General features: G+C 40.2%; 1 protein-coding gene across 1 annotated transcript; it reads left to right on the top strand.

The window, feature by feature from the left end:
- Nucleotides 1–2,791: 2,791 nt before the first annotated feature.
- On the top strand, nucleotides 2,792–19,395 carry dpp7 (dipeptidyl-peptidase 7). The gene is made up of 13 exons (XM_019860945.1): nucleotides 2,792–2,941; nucleotides 5,664–5,787; nucleotides 5,872–6,011; nucleotides 9,301–9,464; nucleotides 10,336–10,471; nucleotides 12,153–12,234; nucleotides 13,857–14,023; nucleotides 14,109–14,169; nucleotides 14,337–14,455; nucleotides 16,748–16,904; nucleotides 18,802–18,866; nucleotides 18,932–19,002; nucleotides 19,244–19,395. Exons 1-13 carry the CDS (start codon nucleotides 2,861–2,863, stop codon nucleotides 19,353–19,355), a joined length of 1,479 nt encoding a protein of 492 aa, XP_019716504.1. The 5' UTR covers nucleotides 2,792–2,860; the 3' UTR covers nucleotides 19,356–19,395.
- Nucleotides 19,396–20,430: the final 1,035 nt, after the last annotated feature.

Here is a 20,430-nt window from a genome sequence, read left to right as displayed (position 1 = left end):
TTTTTTTTTTAATGTGGGTCAAATATGGCTCATGAAAGATGTGGCTTAGTTGAGGTTGAATTAAGGCTGATATCAGGAACCTGTTCTGGCCCAGCGTCGGGCCGGAGTAGGGTCGGATATGGTTATACAATGCGGCTCAGATCCGGGCCGAATGCGGCCCGGATCATGGATGCCGGACCCGGGCCACTGCAGGACCGTCATTCATTGCGGTATGTGGGCCGAGTGTCGTGCCGTGTCCGCGCCAGAGCTGGGCCAGACCAATTTTGCTGACTGGGCAGTTAAAAGTTAAATGACCATCATTTTTATTCTTTGGTTTTTTTTTTTTACATTATGCCCAACTCTCATTCATTGTGAAATAATCTAATTGAAACATGTATTTGGTACATATTTTGATGCATTTTTATGATTTAAAAAACACTTATGTCTGAATTTTGGGGGGCTTGGACCGGATTAGGGCATTTACATGGAAAACGCATCTTTGCTCTGTGGTGCAGCCTAAGCTTGAAGCAAGTCAAGTTAGGGGCTCCGTAACGAACAGATTTTTTTTTTTACATTATGCCCAACTCTCATTCATTGTGAAATAATCTAATTGAAACATGTATTTGGTACATATTTTGATGCATTTTTATGATTTAAAAAACACTTATGTCTGAATTTTGGGGGGCTTGGACCGGATTAGGGCATTTACATGGAAAACGCATCTTTGCTCTGTGGTGCAGCCTAAGCTTGAAGCAAGTCAAGTTAGGGGCTCCGTAACGAACAGAGACACGAGTAAGGCCAACAGTGTATGGTGGTGCCTGTCGATGTCATAGCATGTGTCGTTGTAGTGCCCAAGTAAAAAAAAAACATCTTTTGAGCCGATTCTCTTCCACACCATGAAGAGGACCTCCAACATTTTGATGGGCCTCTGTATTCTGCTGCTTCCTCACGAACAACCCACTCTGCTACCGTGGGAATCTCCACGGTTGGAATAATGAAATCACCGTTGTTTGTGAGGGTCAGCAGGTGGTAGCTCTTATCTTTTCTGGCAGATTCAGTGTCCATCCCAAGGCTGGCCCAGCAGACATCAAAGGACAGCTTCTCGACAGCTTCTCGACAGCTTCTCTGAATCTACAACAGAGAACACAAATCTGTGTTCTTTTAATAAATGGATCTTAATTAGATGGTTTATAAGGCAAAAACATATTTTTTATATGTTTTGATAAAAATGTCTCTTGATTGTAAATGTTTCCTAACCCTTGGTGGCTTTGTAAATATTTCTTCATTGATGTGCATGAGTACGGTAAAGCAAGTGACCTAACTGTTATTTCTCAATTCATTTACACAGAATGCTACCTGAAAAAAATTTGGGCTCTTATAATAACACCATCATAACCCTTCCCTTCCAAATCATAGGACACGTTTATTTGTGAGTGACATTCCGCCTGCATGCGAAAACATCATCCGGGGAAGGCTCATGCTGAAGAAGGCTCAATGGCAGGTTTCCCTTTGCTCTACTAGAAGCAGTTGAGCTAAAATGAACAGTTACATATTCATACATGTTCTTGAGAACAAAACACAATATGTGTAAACTTGCAGAAGGTGTGGCATTAAATTACATATCTAAATATTGATTTATCCAACTTTAATATATTAATTTCCTATGGCCAATGGTGCACATACCCTTTCAAGATGAACAGGTAAGTTGAAGATGTTTGGCACAGCACCAGCTGTAAGACTGACATTCTGCCGCGTTCTGTCAAAATCCTCACTTTGAAAATGTTGATTGCAAAGCAATGACTTATCGTTTGAAATGAAACCATTACTTCTTGAGGCAAATTCCTACTACCTCCCGTGCTATCTGCTTTTAAGAACCTGTGTAACAGAACGTGTATTTTACACAACGAGCATCCTAATTTTAGTGGAAGGTGATCCCACGGGTTCTTGTTTGGGGACTAACGTTCATTGGAGCAGCTGCAGCGAGCACAAAAATCAGACACTTTCAAATTATGTGGTATTGCTAACAAACTTAACACAAATTATGTGTAGCATGTTAAAACAAAAGATTAATTCTGCCTCTCCAATGCAAAGGTGCGGAGTCAACTTTGTAATCAGTTTAAGGACTTAATCAAAGCTTCTTAACAAGCAAATAAACACAACCATATGAACGTAAAAAAGTCGCTTCAACAAAAGATTAGGTGGTCGAAAAATATTATTGGTCTCAGGAAAATCTAATGATAACCGAAAATCGTGATTGTGAACTCCTCATCCTTGAGTTGCCTCGCAGCAATGATACAAAAAAGTGTAAGTTGAGGGGTTCGTTGTTTTTAGTGGATAACTCTACTTTACGAACGGCAAAAGGAGAGTTGGAATCCTTTCAAAACAAAAAGGGGGAAAAAAGACGTTTCACCACAACCCCCGAACGAACGAGAACATCCCTCTTTCCGGTAACGCAAACACTTCCAGGTTTCCTTCAGCCAATCAGACAATATCAACATAAACTTGTTTCAGCAATTATTTAACGGAATATAACCTAGGTAACTGTAACACAAAAGAATATAATGCTCAAATACAAAATGAAAAAAAAATAATTTAACATAAAGCTTACACAAGCTACAACTATTTAAACATTCAACCTGCATCATAGTCACATTACCAGTCTGTTAGTAAATCCGTCAAGAATTCGAATTATGAGTATTTAAGTAACTAAATGATCCGGCTGACCTCCGACAACCGCACGGCGAACCAGAACAGGCCCCTGTCCAAAGACAGCCGAGCAGTGACGATGCAGACGACTCCGCCTCGACCCGTCTCGTTCGGTATACAAAAAAAAAAAAAGAAGAAAGACACGAGACAGACTGAAGAGCGTCAAGTCGCGAACATGAAGTCCGTTTTCGGAGCGCTAAGGTTGACGTTGTTAACTGCAGAGCTTCTGCAAACGTTATCATACAGCAATATCAAGGTAATATGAACTTCACATTCGTTTTTATGTCACTTTTCGCACTGGCCTAATGCTTTATTTGGTCCTTTCTGCTTACAATGTTTGCCACCGACTGCCGTATTGGATGTAAAAGTAGAGCTGTTTCTGTGATCGCTTCTTTCATTTGATGCTTGGAGCTGGAGCGTCTCCGTTTTACACTCAAAGCTAGATCCCTGGTGTCATGAAGTCGAGCTAGAACCACGTTTTGTGGTTCTATTTGACTTACTGTATACTCCAACCATCGTGATACAAAACCACTAGAGGGACCCTCAACTGGTTGAGCACATGCAGAGCCTGCCTCCAACTTTAACTGGGACACCCCGGCCACTTTGTTTGGCACCGATATATTAATCATAACTTGTTCAATTATTTACCGAAATAATAATGAATTGCAATTTTAAAAATAAATAAATAAAAACCCGACAACAAAGACTCTGAAGAAGTAATACTGTAACAAACCAAGAGATGTGCTTTTTTATTTTGGGGGAATTTAACTTTTTTTTTCCTTTTGCGAGTCACCAGGCCGAATCATTCAGTCAATGGTTGGATCAAATGTTTGACTTTAACCAAGCGCTATCGGAGTTGTTGCTTCGTAATATCGGATAAATATTGCGCTCCACACCCAAACACATCGCTAAAATCACACATTTGCGCATCAATCGTTTTAAGACAGGGACAACCAATCAAACATGAATCAAGATCGTTCAAGTTGGTTTTTAAGCTTGACTGCTACGAGCCATGACTGTAATCCCTTCTTCTGAAAACCTGTCTTGGTGAACATTAAGCATGAACTCAAAATGTCATTGTGAACTTTGGTCATAAATGTGACTGATTTACCTACGTTTGAAGTGCAGTGAGTCCTTTTCCGTCAATTCCCTGACAAAGTGTGCCTAACGTCACAAAAACGAACCACACAGGCGCATACACACTACAGCTCTCTTGTTTGTTCAAATGACGTTTGCTTGCAAGCACCACAGAAATTGAGTGTTATATTGTATGCATGTTTTAGAAAAAAATTGTCCCATAACCCCCTTCATTGCACAGATACTGTATCAAATTTAGAGAACAACAATAATAAGACCAGTAAAGTACAATAATAGACAAACAGAAATAATTACAAACACATGAAAACTAAAACAGTTGAATTACATATCTGAATAGGACTGGGAAGAAGTGAAACTCGTTTACCTCCACCCCTTAGTCGTACCTTACCTCATTATTCTAACCGCCATATTAATATCATCATGGAGTAATTTACCGAATTTATTCTAATACATTATCAACCATCTTTACCTTACAACACAATGAATTGGAAAAAAGTATTTGTGTTTTTTATTTATACGACAAACATACAGTGTAACTCTAAATGAACAACCCAATGATACGTCAGCACTGTAATGAAGTAATCAAATGATCAATAATGACCTTATGATTATCACATGACCTCATTCCTGTATATATTGAAAATCTTCTCTATACCTCCTTTGAAATTGGATTATATTTGTACAGCCCGCGACCCCTGTGATGATAACCTGATTAGAAAATCGAAGGGTGGATGGATATATTTGTACGCTGTTTCAACGCCCCAACACAAACTATTTCACAGTGTTTTTCCACAAATAGAAATAAAAACTCTTTTGCGTTGTTCGTATCCTCCTCATTTTGAAATGAAATTTTCCCAAGTTGCGGTTGATTCCCCTTTCAATTAATATTTATTTATATTTCACGGCAATAAATCGTTATCTGCTTGACACAATATTTTAATTTTAACACTTTTGATCACAAGAAAAGAGGATTTGTGTGATTCCCATATCGTGCCCTATGGATGATCTTTTGTGCCGTATTTTTGAGAGTAATTAGTGGATATAATGCAGTTGTTTAATTATGACCCTCGACCTCTCGAACCGTTAGATAGAAATGGAATTAAGCATAACGGTTCATTTTTAATGTATACTGATTAAGGCGTAAAAAAAAAAGTAGTGTGTTTCCGGTAACCCGACCGACCGAGAATTTCTACGTCGAAAAAAAAACTTTACGGTCGGCATTTTTTTCAAACAACCCTCTACATTTTGTGCCCTGTCGTCTGTCAACAACATTGAAACATGGCGGCGGCCGCGACCTCCGACGACAGTTTAAACCGCGTTTTCTGTGTTACAGTCGCAAGCTCGCACCGTAATGTTAAGAAAATAGCATCCATTGATGTATCGAAAAAATTCAGCGAACTATTTGATGAACACCACGGGCCGAGTAAAAACCGAGGGCGGAGGAGTCCGGCGGCCCTGGCCCCCCGAGTCCGGAGCGGGGAGAAAACTAAATAGATGGCGGCGGCGCTGAGCGGCGGGTTCAATGTCTTCTTGTTTTATGGTTATTTTGTTTAAATTTTTGATGGAAAAAAAAAATTAAAAAAAAAACTTTGTCCGTCCTACCGACCCTATGCTGAAATTTCAGGTTACCGGAAACAACAATCTTTTTTGTTTGGCCTAATCAGTGTCTCCACTTGCTGTTTGTTTGGACTGGACATGTGACTGTTGTTTTGGTGGGTGTGCATGGATAGACAAATCTGTTCCGATTCAATATTTTCATTTTGTTTAGAACTGTATGTAATAATCCAAACCCAATATCCAGTGAATTGACAAAACAACATTTTATACTCGTTTATTGAAATTGGTGCATTACAATGAAGAACTGTATTGTGTTTTGTTAGACAGGAATACATGAATCCCAGACACAACCCCTTTTCAAAGAAAAGTATTTCACCCAGAGTCTTGACCACTTCAACTTTAATGCCATGGGGAATGGGACATTCCTTCAGCGATACCTGATCACTGGTGACTTTTGACCATTGACCTTTGTTACTTTTCAAACAACCAAGAAAGATTTGACCATAATTTCTGTTTTGCTTCCTTCCACAGATAAATACTGGAATACTGGATATGGTCCGATTTTCTTCTACACCGGCAATGAGGGGGACATCTGGGAATTTGCCCTGAACTCTGGATTTCTTACAGAATTGGCTGCTCATCAGGAAGCCTTGGTCATATTTGCTGAACATGTAAGAAATGGTACATTACTTGTGTGATGAAAACTTGGAACATCCAACCAACCTTACTTTTCCCATCCATATATGACAACAGCATGTGGTAGATTTCATCAATTTGAGGGGGGAAATCTTATTTTATGACATATATATATGACATATATCCTAAAACCACTGAATGATTTATAATATCATCCATCCATCCATTTTCTGATCTGCTAAACCTCACAAGGGTCTCGAGCATGCTGGAGCCTACCCCAGCTGACTTCGGGCTGTAGGTGGGGTACAACGTGAACTGGTTGCCAGCCAATCGCAGGGCACATATTGACATACAACCATTTGTGCTCACACTCACACCTAGGGACAATTTAGCGTGTTCAATCAGCCTACCATGCATGTTTTTGGAATGTGGGAGGAAACCGGAGTACCCGGAGAAAACCCACACAGGCACAGGGAGGACACGCAAACTCCACACAGGAAGGCCGGAGCCGGAATTGAACCCTTGCACCTCTGCACTGTGAAGCCGACACGCGAACCACTTGACCCTTACCATAGCAATTGGCTCAACACTCTCAGAGTCAGAAGAATGAAGACCATGAAGTAATTTTGTTCACATCTGCAAGGTGTTGATTGAGCACAAAGTTCTCAGATTTCTTAATTTTTGATCACAGGTCTCCTTGAGCGGGATCCATGAAAATAACTCACGACAACAGTTCAGTACTGCATTTTAACCAAATTGGACTGCGTAGCAAGATCAGAACGAGAAATACAAACCCTATTTTCATGGTTATTATTACCTTTTTGAAACAATAACATGGCTTCCTAATTCTAATGAGATATTTTATGTGTAATGCACTTTACATTTCAAAGAAATCTCAAAGTGCTACAGAGAGTTTAAGATAAGATAAGATAAGATAAGAAATCATTTATTAGTCTCGCAATGGAGAAATTCCCAATTCTCAGCAGCAAAGTTATGAAAGGAAGAAGTAGTTTAAAACCAACATTCAAAACTAAGCAACAAAGTTTTAGAAACTAAAACGTTGCAGCAAACAGTTGGCTTCAGCAAAGATGAAGAAGCTGAAAGGCTTACTGTAAGCAATTTTAAGTTTTACTGCTCCTCAGTGTTGTACACTGCTCCTCAAATCCAGGGTTTGAGTTGGTGTTCAATAATGGAAAACAACAATTTCGTGTTTGCAGAGCAGTTGTTAATTTTGTTGGAGTAGAATTTGTTACTGGATGCGGCTAGCGCCTCGTCAGAGGCTTATTGGTGATTGCTACAGGCCAGCTTGTGTACAACCAAGCCAGAAGCAACAAATCGGCGTTCAAGGGCCCGGCCAGCTCTCTTCATAGAACATAGCTCCCCGGCGGCCATTTTAGAAAAAGAGACTACGCTTGTATTCAGTGGAGCATGGGATTTGAGGATGTCACAAAGGCTTTAACTAGGCTGCTGACTATTATTGGCTGTGCAGAGCTAATTGCTGACTTTTTGGATAGCCAAATATATGGAAGAGTGATTTATTTTTTTCAGGTTTCTGAATTGAATGCAGCGCTTTGTTTTGGAGTATAGAAGGACCTGTTTTTGGTAGCTCCATGAAAGTAACTTTGTGGATGGACACACCAAGGTCATAGGCATGTGCAGTAGGTTAATTATCGCTGTCGAATATGTAACAACAAGGACAAGACTACGCCCCCTAGAGTGCGTCAGCACTACAAATTGTCGATTTAGAGCTAAACTAGCATTCCAGTTTTCAGTGTTTTTAGAAGTATAGTGAGGGCTGATTTACGGCCCCCCCAAAAAAATGTATGTAACTGCATTGAGCAAATGATTTTTACGCTGGGTAAGAATTGAAGCATAGTAGATTCACCAAAGTCATATTTGTTAATGAACAAGGGTGTTCGTGAATGGAAACAAAGTTCCATTGTATAAGATTTACGATTGTAAATACATATAAGGATAAACATTGACGATTGTGCAACCTGTCTGTTTTTTGAGCACAACAAAGAGGGAATAAAAATCACTCAAAAAAAGTCATCTTATAAAATAGTTGGTCAGGATGATGTAGGAGACTGGATTGTCTCAGAATTGTTTGTTATTTATTCCTTTGTTGTGTGTTCACCCCCCCCCCCATAGAATTTATTTTGTGATTTCCTGTCTTGATTTTCTGTTCTGGTAAATTATTTTCGATTTCCTTCGTGTCATTGAAGTTTTAGTTAATTTACGTTTTCGGAGGTGGTCCTTGAACGCCCCTCGAGCTGAACGTGAGAGCAGGCACGTAAGTTGAGAGAGATGCGCCTGTATTTGCTTGAGTGTTAAACGAATTAATAAAGTGTATGTTTTAAAAAAACCAACACGATAGTGCTCTTTATTTCGGAGCTGCAACAATAATCTTTTGGAGACATCCGACACTTAAGTCTTATGAGAGGAAAAAAATGCTCATATTAGGCACAATTATCGGCATGTTTATAACCTGCTTTTACACTGTCAAACAGTATTATTGGTGTGCCCATAGTCTACCCTTTCAAAAAAATATATACAATCCAAGGATAATTTTGTGAGATGAGCATTCTGTCGTCACTGATAATGTAGTGGTACACTAGCCTGACTTGGTTGCAGGCAGTATGGGATCGGTTTTCACTCTGTGACGTTGTCGATGTGGATGTGAAGGGTTGTTTGTCTTGATATGTGCCCTGCGACCGACTGGCGACCAGTTTGGGGTGTAGTCGCCCTTCCGCCCAAAGTCAGCTGGGATGGGCTCCAGCACCCCCGGAATGGATGGATGAATGGAGCATGTTGTCAGACCGATGGAAGGTCTGTCAGTCCATTACTGTTACCGTCAATATTTTAGGCCGAACCACGTGGGCCCAGAACGTCCCTTATCGGCGAAAGCCATTTGGCGTAGGGAATGTAATTTCAGTGTCACACACAAAAGTTAACGTGCAACCAATAAAGAAAAAAAAAATGAAACAAATATAAACAACAAACACGCACGCATGCACGCGCACACACACACACGTTGATTATTATTATTATTATTATGATTATTATTATTTGTATTTGGCTGCGTGTCAGGTGTGCAGTACCTGTAGTAGTACCGGTAAATATGCCCCAACTCAGACGGATTGGGCCCTCCTGTAGTAATGATGGCAGCTCAGTGATGGACTCACCATACTGACGATGATCATTTCATTGCCTGAATGGCTTCTGCTTCTCCCTCAGAATTGTACTGTACAACCTTGTCTTGACACATTTTTACTCTTTATGTCATCTCACGTGAATCTTTTAAGGTTGTTCTCTCTCTCACAGAGGTACTATGGCAAGTCTCTCCCTTTTGGCAATGAGTCCTTCAACATCCCTCAGATTGGCCTTTTGACAGTGGAACAGGCAATTGCAGATTATGCTGTCATGATCAGTGCATTGAAACGTCAGTTGTCAGCCGCAGATTGCCCTGTTATTGTTTTTGGTGGAAGGTAAGCGTTGCCTTACATGAATCTCCATAGATCTTGTGAGAGATTTTTTTTTTTTAAACTGACATTTAATTTTCCATCTGTGTTGAATTCTTTTAATTACAGGTCTAATCTTTTTAATTGATTACTTAAAAGATTCAATTATAGCCTGTGCTGAAATATCTGCCACCAGAAACCGAGTTTGAATCGTTTATATTTGAATTTGAATTGCTAAACTTGAATAATTGCCTCAAAAAAATTAATTTGAATGACATAAATTGGATTCTTATTGTTTCATTTCAATCATTACGTTGAAAAACGGAATCTGAATTTATTTGGAACTGAAGTCCAATAAACATTAAACTCAATGTAAAATTATCACATTTAGTTCTCTTTCTCCAAAACTGTATTTGATCCTCACTCAAAATACCAGTCTGAATTTTTTCACTTTTGGTTTATTCAAACCAAATTCAGTTCTCACAATTCAGTTTAAAATTAACGTTGGCAGTGATCCGGATCCAGATCAGGAATAGCAATCGGCAACCGAAGGCAGATACTCAGATCTCCTCTTCAGCCATTGAGCATCTTTGTTTTTGAGCATGTGACACGGGGTCTCTCTGGGAAGTCAAATCTCCCAAGCACCTTTATCTTAACCTTTGTATCGACTTTGCTGAACCTTTGTGGTATAAGTCATGTGGTCAGGCAGGAATGAAAAGCAACCTCCATATAGGAAAAGAAGGCGTATTATTAGAAACACGGAACAACAAAGTCCTGTAGTCACTGTCTCCAGTAACTGCAAGCGCAACCCTAATTTTACATGGCATTTTCTATCCTACCATTTCAGAAGCCTCAGAGTTTAATCTAACATGCGCATCTGTTTCATCATTCTCTCCAGTTACGGTGGAATGCTGTCTGTCTATATGAGAATAAAGTATCCAAATGTTGTGGCTGGAGCTCTCGCTGCCAGTGCACCTATCCTGTCAACTGCCGGGCTGGGGGACCCTAGGCAGTTTTTCAGAGATGTCACTGCTGTAAGTTGGATGGATGTTCTGTGTTATTATTATTATTTGTAACATTAGTAGTAGACGTAGTAGTATTTAGATAAAGTGAATTCACAATGACCTAACATGTTTTCCACATAATTTTATATTCATTATAGAGTAAAAATCATTGTATCCCATCTAGTGGGTAGTGGCATTGAGAAGATGATCACCTGTGAATTCCGACACAGATTTTGCTACAGAATAATGTCGTTGAATCAATGAGTCAAGGCAAAAAAACCAAAAAAAAACCCAACAACTTTCATTTTGATGCACACATGAATTGTGGACACTGGGGTCCTTGTGTGCATTTTCATCAATCCATTCCGATCCGCTTATCCTCACAAGGGTCGCGGGGGGGGTGCTGTAGCCTATCACAGCCGTCTTCGGGCAGTAGGCGCCAGGCGGGGGACACCCTGAAATGGTTGCCAGCCAATCGCAGGGCATACACAAACGAAAAACCATCCACGCTCACACTCACACCGTGGGACAATTTTGAGTGTTCAGTCAGCCTGCCATGCATGTTTTTGGAATGTGGGAGGAAACCGGAGTACCCGGAGAAAACATACACAGGCACAGGGAGAACATGCAAACTCCACACAAGAAGGCCTGGTGCCCGGAATCGAACCCCTGAAATCTACACTGTAAGGCGGACGTGCTAACTGTGCGGCCTTGTCTGCATTTTTCTTTAAAAAAAAATCAAACATTTAGTGTAAAAATAGAAAAGATATTCTGTGACTCGCTTCACTTCTAATCTATTTTTAATACTGTACTTTGTTTATCCTGCATTGGAATATTGGTTCACAGGTGCCACAAGTTGGCCAAGTCAATGTAACACAAATATGAAGCTATTCTCAGAAACGACACTTATCCAATTGAATATTGTTTCAGTGCTATTAAACAAATGAAACATGTTTTTCCAGTTTAAGTTTGGAAAGAAAAAAATGGCAATTGCTGAAGAGCCCAAATTCCTTTTTTTTCCTCTTGACTTTTTCCACAAAAAACTAATTTGAAAATTTCAGCCGTGTTTCTGATTTAGAATTTGGGGAGGTGCAATGGGGTGCTGGCATCCGGTCAGAGAAGTAATTAAGTAATTTAGAAATTACAGCAGTGTTTAATTTAATTTTGGAGGGTCACTGTACTACAGAGACAGTGGTTCGCCTTTTCTGTCCACAGAAAATGCTGACCCGCAAACCGTTTGACTGGGTTTTGGGGTCATATTTAATTATTTTTTACAGTTGAAACATGCAAAAGTTCAAAAATATATTCCACTAACGTGCAAGTCAAGCGCACCAATGAAAAAAAATCTATGTAGTGTATTCATTTGTGATGTGATGGTTTTTTTTGTTTTTTTGTTTTCATTTCTGCCTTCTCTTTATGGTTATGCATGGTGCCGCTTTGCACCTGCCTTTCAGACACGGTATTTAAAGATGCAAAATTAGCCATCTCAATTTCATCTCAGGTTTGACCAGCTTCATCATCTGTTTGCGCCAACAATCAACTTTGCCCCCATTTTTGCACACATAAACCTTTAGTCAATGAAGGCTCATTTGTTTTGAAAATGGCTATAAAATTTGCAAAGAGAACTCTATTTGCAGACTCCTTTAATATTGCATGCAACTTCCAGTATTTTTTAAACGTTGCTTTTGTTTAATCTATTTTTCTTAAACAGGATTTTGAGACCATTTCTCCAGAGTGCAAATATGCTATAAAAGGAGCTTTTCATCATCTGAAAGAATTAGGTGAACGACAAGGTAAATTATGTGATTTGTTCCCTTGTCTACTCAAAAATGTGTATCTCTCTCTCTCTCTCTCTCTCTCTCTCTCTCTCTCTCTCTCTCTCTCTCTCTCTCTCTCTCTCTCTCTCTCTCTCTCTCTCTCTCTCTCTCTCTCTCTGTGAGTGTGTACTCCTCACAAAAACTTAGGGACAGTTGGCTTTCAGGTGAAATTTCAGGACGGGTTTAAAATGTATTCGAACTTTTTTGAATGTGCACATGCAACTGTTAATTGTTTCAGTTTAGTTTTTGCACAAGTTGCTGATCTCTAATGAGGAGCTTCGCGGAAAAATTCACAACAGGGGTTTGTTTGATCATTGAACATATAAATGTCCTGATTCAGTTAGAGCTGGAGTTTAAACAGTAGTCCTCATTATGCAGATTTTGACATCATGAAACCTAGACGACACCTAACGATGGATCAACGGGACCTTGCCATTGTGATGCTTCAACAGGATGCTCTCAGACGGAAGTGGCCACTGATCTTAAAATATCACGAGTGTCATCAGCAGGTTGCAACAGAGATACCGAGAGACTGAAAGAGTCACAGAAAGATGTAGAAGTGGACATCCTTTGGCCACATCCCATGCTGATGACTGCTACATTGTGAACAATGCCCTGAGAAACCGGGTGATGAATCCGATTCAATTCCTGGCACGTTTAAGGGAGGTGCGAGGCACCCACATGTCACGTCAGACCATTCAAAACCGTTTACATCAGCGTGGCCTGCGTGCTAGACGACCTGCAAGGGTACCTGACCACACCACCGGGCACAGGCATCATCGTCTTGCATGGGCCAGGGAGCATTTACGCTGGACAAGTGACCAGTGCTGTTCTCTGATTTAAAGTCAATTCACGTCGAGCAGAAATGATGGCTGTCAATACGGCACCGGGAAAACATGCAAACTCCACACAGGAAGGCCGGATCTGGGATCGAACCCACGACCTCTGCACTGTGAAGTCGAAGCGCTAACCACTGAACTACCCGGCCGCCCCCTTCAAGAACAACACGGGCCTAATTTTATCTTCATGGACGACAATGCTCCAGCTCATCGAGGTTGCATCATCAGGGAACAGCTGTGGGAGACTGGTGTACCTCAGATGGAATGGCCTGCACGTTCTCCAGGCCTGAATCTTATTGAAAACTGTGGGATCAACCGAGTTGCCATGTAGAGGCTCAAAACTCCGCACCCCAGTACCTCAGTGACCTGAGGGCTGCCCTTCAAGTGGAGTGGGATGCCATGCCTCAGCTGACAATACGTCGACTTGTGAACAGCATGAGACGTCATCGTCAAGCTGTAATGGATGCTTCGGGGCACACGACAAGTTATTGAGACGTTGACATTTTTTTTGTTGTGGTGTACCCACTGTTGTTGTTACCTTTTGTTTCAATGAATTGTTTGGATTGAGGAAATCACCAGTGGATCTCTCTTCTTAAATGTCCAACTTTCATGATATGATATCACTGTAGCGTGAACTTTGTACATTTTGCATAAATTTCACCTGGAAGCCAAATATGCCTAATGTTTTGTGAGTAATATATGGTAGTTTAGACTTTAAATGTAAAAATGTGTAATGTTTCCTCTTGTTAACTCTGTTAGATTACAGTAAAATACAGTCGGCGTTCGCCCTGTGTAAGCGTCCATCATCTGTTCAGGACATCCACCAGCTAAATGGCTTTCTGAGGAATGCTTTCACGTTGATGGCCATGTTAGATTACCCTTACAGCACTCATTTCATGGGCAACATGCCTGCCAATCCTGTGAAGGTACAGGCTTGACATTATTTTATATCTTGTTAGGGCTGTCATCTCGTATATTAACGATTTCCTTTTTTTTTTTTTTTTTTGTCAGGTTGCTTGTGAAACCATGCTCCGTGGATCTGATCTACTTACTAGCCTGAGGGATACTGCAGGTATCTTGGAGATGCTCGTCGACGTAAGAGTGTATTACGTTGCCAGTTCTATGGATAGCATGTGGCTGATATAGCAGCTGTTGTGAAAGCGCTCTATAAAGAAAGATGTATTACTGTATTGTATTGAAACTGCTTTCATTCAGGCCTCTGAATGTTTCACTTTCCAGCCATTGTGTACAACTCCACTGGCTTGCTGACCTGTTTCGATGTCTCCAGTTTGTATGTGGAGTGCGCCGACCCCACTGGCTGTGGTCTCGGCTTTGACAGCATGGCCTGGGACTATCAGGTCATACAATCAATTTATGCACCACATTTGGATTTGGGTTGCAGAGATCCACTTTTCCATCCAGCCATTTTCAGCAGCAGTGGTTCTCAAACTTGTTTGCCAAGTACCACATTAAAAAAATATAGCATTAAAATACAGTAGCGCAGTAGGCTTAAGTGTTAATTAAATATTAGGCACTTCTTTTCCCAAAAGTACATAAGCCATTGTAACATAATTTGAACATTACCTTGAGGATTTACGTGTACTGTACATAACATAAATATGGAAAAATTAAAAATAGCCACTTCAATAATAATACAGCCCAGAACATTCGCTCTTTTGGTCAGCACTGTGTGCTCTCAAACCAGAAACATAATGGTGGCGCGACTTCGATCCCCGATTGGGTGGACGCTGCAAGAATAGAACACCAACAGTAATGCCAGATTACCTTGAAAAATTATTTGACCGATTACTTGAGTCTGGAAACAACGAGGCAAGATGAAAAGTGACTTTATGAGCTTAGTTCAGAATCTTTCTTAATTTAGCTAGCTTCTGCCTTTCCAGCTTCTTCCTATATATCCACTGACCCTTCTCTGCATCTCTCCAAACAATCTCAATCTGGCCTCTCCATCTTGAACTCTAAACCTTCATCTCAACATCTACCGTATTGGCCCGAATATAAGACGGCCCTGATTATAAGACGACCCCGTGTTTTTCAAGACTCAAGGTTGAAAAGAGACTTTTTGAACACCAAATTAATTTTTATACAGAAAATTACAGTACATCTGAAACAAATGATTATAACAATATATTTGAGAAAAAAAGCATGTTATTTTGCCTCATTCAAATCTAAAGTGCAAGCACATTTGTAAATGAATGGCTTCTGGTTTTTGAAATGTAAATTACATCATAACTTCTCTTCAGCTGCCGGTTAACCTGGCCGATCTTCGACCCACTTTTCTCCAGATTGTCGCTCCATTTCTCCATTTTCTGTTATCTCTTCTATTATTTTCTTCTTTTTCTTTCTTACCGCTATTTTTTTATTTTTCTTCTTCGTGCTACCGCTATTTTTATTTTTATTCTTTGTGACAGGGGTTCACTTTGGCCTGGGGAGTCAAGTTCAGCATTCGCTTCGATGATATCTGGCGCCATCTAGCGTCGTGAATGGGTATAATGTCTAGACCCCGAATATAAGACGACCCCCACTTTTTTAGTCTTATTTCAATGCAAAAAACACCGTCTTATATTCGGGCCAACATGATAATTTGTCATCTCCAGCTCTCAACAGCTGATCCCAGGTACTTGAATGTCTGGACTTTCTCCATCTGTATATTTCATGATTCCACTGGCCACGCTTTCATTCACAGACTTACTGTTTTGCTGCGACGGACTTCCACCTTTCTGGGTTCTCTTACACCTGCTCCCATTTCTCCGAACCAGTTCACAATGTCTGTGTCCTTTTCTCGTTCCATCTAGTGAATTACATCACATAGAATATAGTCTGTGTGCACCTGCCTCTGGGGTTCACCACTGCCATTTTCTTCCTTTTCAAAATCAACCATCGTTCCAAAATTTTCCTTCACACCATACTTGCCCATCACTTCCTCTTCACCTTTCTTACCTATGCGAACAGGCCCAATGAGATCCACTCGAATTATCACTCCTTCACCTCCAGTAGCGACTACTTTCAAAAATGTCATCCAACTCACTCCAGACCTTCCCCACCAATTCACATCCCATTTGTGGTTAATAACCGCTGACGCTTCTCATCACACCTTCAATTTCTAGTTTCACAACCATCGCCTTGTCTGAATCTTCTTTTACCTTGATACCATTCTTTGCAGGCTGTATCTTCAGAATCACCCCATGACATTCCTCTTCTTAATTCAGACTATGTTGACACTCTGAACCCTCTTCCATTGTTTCTAGCATTGCACTTCCATATTATCTCCTGCTCTGCAAAACCCTGAAACATTGTCAATCCTTCTCTTCTGCGTTGCGTCCCCCCCCTTTCGGCTTGACCAATAGTAACCCAATTTCCATCAGCAACCGAACCATTGTTGGTGGTTGTGAACACATGCGCTGCTGGATCAAACTGATATTGAAGTCAAGTTTGTGAATTGCGTGTCTGGTTTTGGATAGCGTTTTCTGCCAGATTATTTTATGACACAATCCTTACCATTTACACAAGCACAAGTAATAACCTGCTTGCAACCCCTAAAGACTGATCACCATATTATATTTCATATTGCTTTGAAAATAATGTTTTGTTTAAAGTGAAATCTTAAATTCCAGTTTTCTACTGTGTTGTAGGCATGCACGGAAATAAATCTCTGCTATGAGAGCAACAACATCACAGACATGTTTCCAGCAATGACCTTCACTGAGGAAGAACGCTTGCGGTACTGCTCCAAACGCTGGGGTGTGATCCCGCGACCAGGCTGGCTCAAAATCCAGTTCTGGGGTGATGGTGAGGACTGAAAAAATATACAATGTGGCCTATAAGTAAAGAGTGAGGTTCATTATGTTCCATAATTTATGCATTAAAATAAAAAAGCTGCAGGAGCTCATTCATAAGCACTCTGCTTTTGAAACTTGAGGTTCATGGTTTGAGCCCCACAGACATAAATGAATAAATAATTGCTAACTAGTGGCTTGAAAGATGCTAGTCTGCATCCTGACAACTCTTCAGCAGGACTTAGGCACGCAGTTAACATTTTTTTGCTATTAAACATTTTTATGTTTAATAGCAAAAATATATCCATGCTAAAGACATGAAGCTGTTGCTTTAGTAATTACTTATATGGTGCATCTACAAAGTGTTCAAAGCACTTCACTTGTTTCATATTTTATGTAACAGCTTTATTATAAAAAGAAAAAATAGGCAACAATTCAAGATTCAACACCCTGTCAATCATGGTTGCCAATACTTGGTTCATACAAATTCAAGCTTTTCGTGGACCGACAACCATTCACAAACGAAAGGTGGGGGAAAGGCTTGGGGGAAATTTTTAAATTTTTACTTTACATTGTTTTTTAGATAGCCAGTTTTAAAGAACTTTTTACTGAAAATCAAGGTAACTATAGAGAGTTTTATGAACATAGGAAGTCAAATTTTAAACCAAAATGAAAAACACCATCAACAGGGAAAATGATCGATTATTCAAAGTGCACCAAAAACAGAGTGCCGGTGCAAGCCGGTGACTAACGGAGATGGGCACTTTACTCCACTTTGCCGTTCCGTCGTCCGTCCTTTGTCCTGCGTCCATGACCTGGGTACCTTTCTGTCATCATACCCCCGTCCTTATTCACATGACAAGCATCCTCCATCCCCGTCCGTCCTTGTCCCCGCCCCCCACACTATGCCTCTGCGAACACACACTCTCAGAGTCGTGCACAGGGGACAGAGTGAATTTCCGAACACTTCCATAATCCAGCACTGTGTGATCAACTCTTTGAAATAACACTTCCTTTGGATACAATTTAACTCTTAAAAAAGTCAAATGAAATGACAATCAACTCCCGAAAAATATAACCTTGAAATTTTAGCACTCCAATTTCACTGTAGTTGTGGAGTTAAATGATGATAGTTGTGGACCGCTAATTGAAGATGCGTTTTGATGGCAAGACATGACGGTGTGTGTGCAGGCCAGCATATACTCTGCACTGCTTTGATTTCTATTTTGAGATAATCAGTGATCCAACTTTAATACAGTAACTCAGAGGATCAGCTCCTTCGCTATCTTCAATAACCACACGAATGTTGACTCTACGCCCACAATTTTTCAAGTTGTCAATGTGCTCCAACATGGCAGTAGTTTGTTTCTCTGGGCTCTTTACTCTAACCTGCAACCGAGTTGCGACCTCGACATTCTGTCTTCTGCCTCACGATCACAGGTTCCCGGGACTTGTATTTGTTAGGATTTTAACAGCAGCAAAACAGAATAAACTATTAGCATCGATACCCATGGTGGTATGATCAAATAATCTATCCATTCTGTATGGAGAATGTTCCAGTCTCTTCATCCTGTTAGAAAAGTCAAGCATTTCAAAAGTGGCAAATCCTTTTAAATTTTGGAAAAGGTGCCTGGTATTTTTTTTCAGCATCACTGTTAAATAACTTGCCCCCTTAGTTGTTTCTTGTCAATAAAACGGTGCGCGCGCGCACACACACACACACACACACACACACAAAATCTATCATACCAATTTTTGATGGGGAGGAAAAATATTTCATTCTGGACAATGTAGTAAAAGTGAAGCGCTCTGAATATGCTCCTAATGTGCAATACACAGTATGAGTGTTTTTTTTTAATAGACACAACAGACATGGATGTATTTGTGATCTAGTGTGTGCCTTTGTTTAGCTCTTTCCAGTGCAAGCAACATAATTTTCTCCAATGGTAACCTGGACCCATGGGCAAATGGAGGGGTAAGAAATTAGAAATATGAGAGACTTAAGTGAATTTTAAAACTAACATTTTTGTTTTCTTTAAGGTGCAGAAATCTTTAAGTTCATCATTGATCGCTATCAACATTGGTGGGGGAGCTCATCATCTGGATTTAAGGTAGGGCAAGCTGCTACCTTCACAGAAAGTTATAATAATAATAATAATACATTTTATGTATAAGCACCTTTCAAAACATTCAAGGACACGTTACAATCAAGAACCAGTTATCCATCCATCCTGCCATTATCCAAGCCGCTTATCCTCACTTGAGGGTCGCTGGTGTCCTGGAGCCTGCAAAAACAAACCAAAAAAAACAAAAAACAAAAGCTTAATGTCACATTTTTCATTAATCATATAGAGGGTCCAATGTTGCTGATCCAGCATCGGTTATTGAAGCCCGGAAGACTGAGGCAGACCTTATCACACAGTGGGTGGAGTTGGAGAGGACCAGAATACAACGGCTGCCCTAATAGTTAGTGTCTTGCTTTTTTTTTTTTTTTTTTTTTTGGGGCACATTTTTTACCTCTGGCTGGATTTTTAACATGTGTTTATGGATTGCATTATGAATACGCCCTGAAACGGTTCAGCTAAAGTGTTGCAAGGGCCTGTTTCAAAATAAAAGCCTCTAAAATATAAATAAGTGGACATTGATGCCTTTGATTTTAATTACATGGCTATATTCATTAGATGAAATTATTCCCTCATCATATTATTTCACGACATCACAGGTGAAAAACTCAAGGCCCGGGTGCCAGATCTGGCCCGCCACTTTGTTTTATGTTGCCCGCAAAAAGCAAATCAAAGATGTCAACTTTCATGCTTGCTAAAATCGCTACCAAAATTTCAAATTCTCATTTTGTAATAAATAAGAGTGATACTGTAAGCATTTTCTTGTTGCCAAACCCCTCATTACAATAACTTAAACAATAGATGAGTAAACCGTGATTCTTGACTTCTTTTCATGGTTTCAGTCATAACAGCCCTCCAAGGGAAACTAAAATCTGGCCCCTGACAAAAATGAGGTCGACACCCCTGCACTACCTGAATCAGGGAGTTTGATCGAATTCTGATCCGCATTTGATTCAAAGAAATAACCTCTGCATATCATCACTGTCAGTCGAAAACCTCTTTTGTTTTTTCACAACTCTTATTTGTCAGTCTCCCCTTAGGTCTTTTATTTTTACATACAGTATTATTGACCAATCTGAAGTGTTCGTATTGTCTTGTTTTCTTTTACGATGCAATGCTAATAGCTCAACAAACTGTATATGCCGTATTGTTTTCTGAAGTGACGGTTTTGGAAGTGCGAGGATTTTGACCTATGCCAGTGATATGCGGTTGCCCTTATACAGTACAGTATATTATTTCAGAGTCATCTGAAAAATGCCACTCGCCCCATCTATACCTCCCTCACCCCTCCCTGTTACCACACAACCCTTCCACGTCTGGGAGATACTGAGGTATCACATGTCACCCAGGACGTTTTGTGACGATCTGATGTAACATTTCAAAGTCAAATATCTGTATGTGGCTGGCTTAACCTCT

The sequence above is a fragment of the Hippocampus comes genome, unplaced genomic scaffold (assembly GCF_001891065.2).
Source record: "Hippocampus comes isolate QL1 unplaced genomic scaffold, H_comes_QL1_v1.1 scaffold130, whole genome shotgun sequence".
NCBI lineage: Eukaryota > Metazoa > Chordata > Actinopteri > Syngnathiformes > Syngnathidae > Hippocampus > Hippocampus comes.
This window is presented reverse-complemented; position numbering and strand designations above follow the sequence as displayed.

Excerpts from the sequence above, each read along its gene's own strand:
- dpp7 (XM_019860945.1), top strand. The coding sequence starts at position 2,861 with ATGAAGTCCGTTTTCGGAGCGCTAAGGTTGACGTTGTTAACTGCAGAG. Across the intron at positions 10,472-12,152 it reads TTTTCAGAGATGTCACTGCT|GATTTTGAGACCATTTCTCC; the intron begins GTAAGTTGGATG and ends TTTCTTAAACAG. Across the intron at positions 14,024-14,108 it reads TGCCTGCCAATCCTGTGAAG|GTTGCTTGTGAAACCATGCT; the intron begins GTACAGGCTTGA and ends TTTTTTTGTCAG.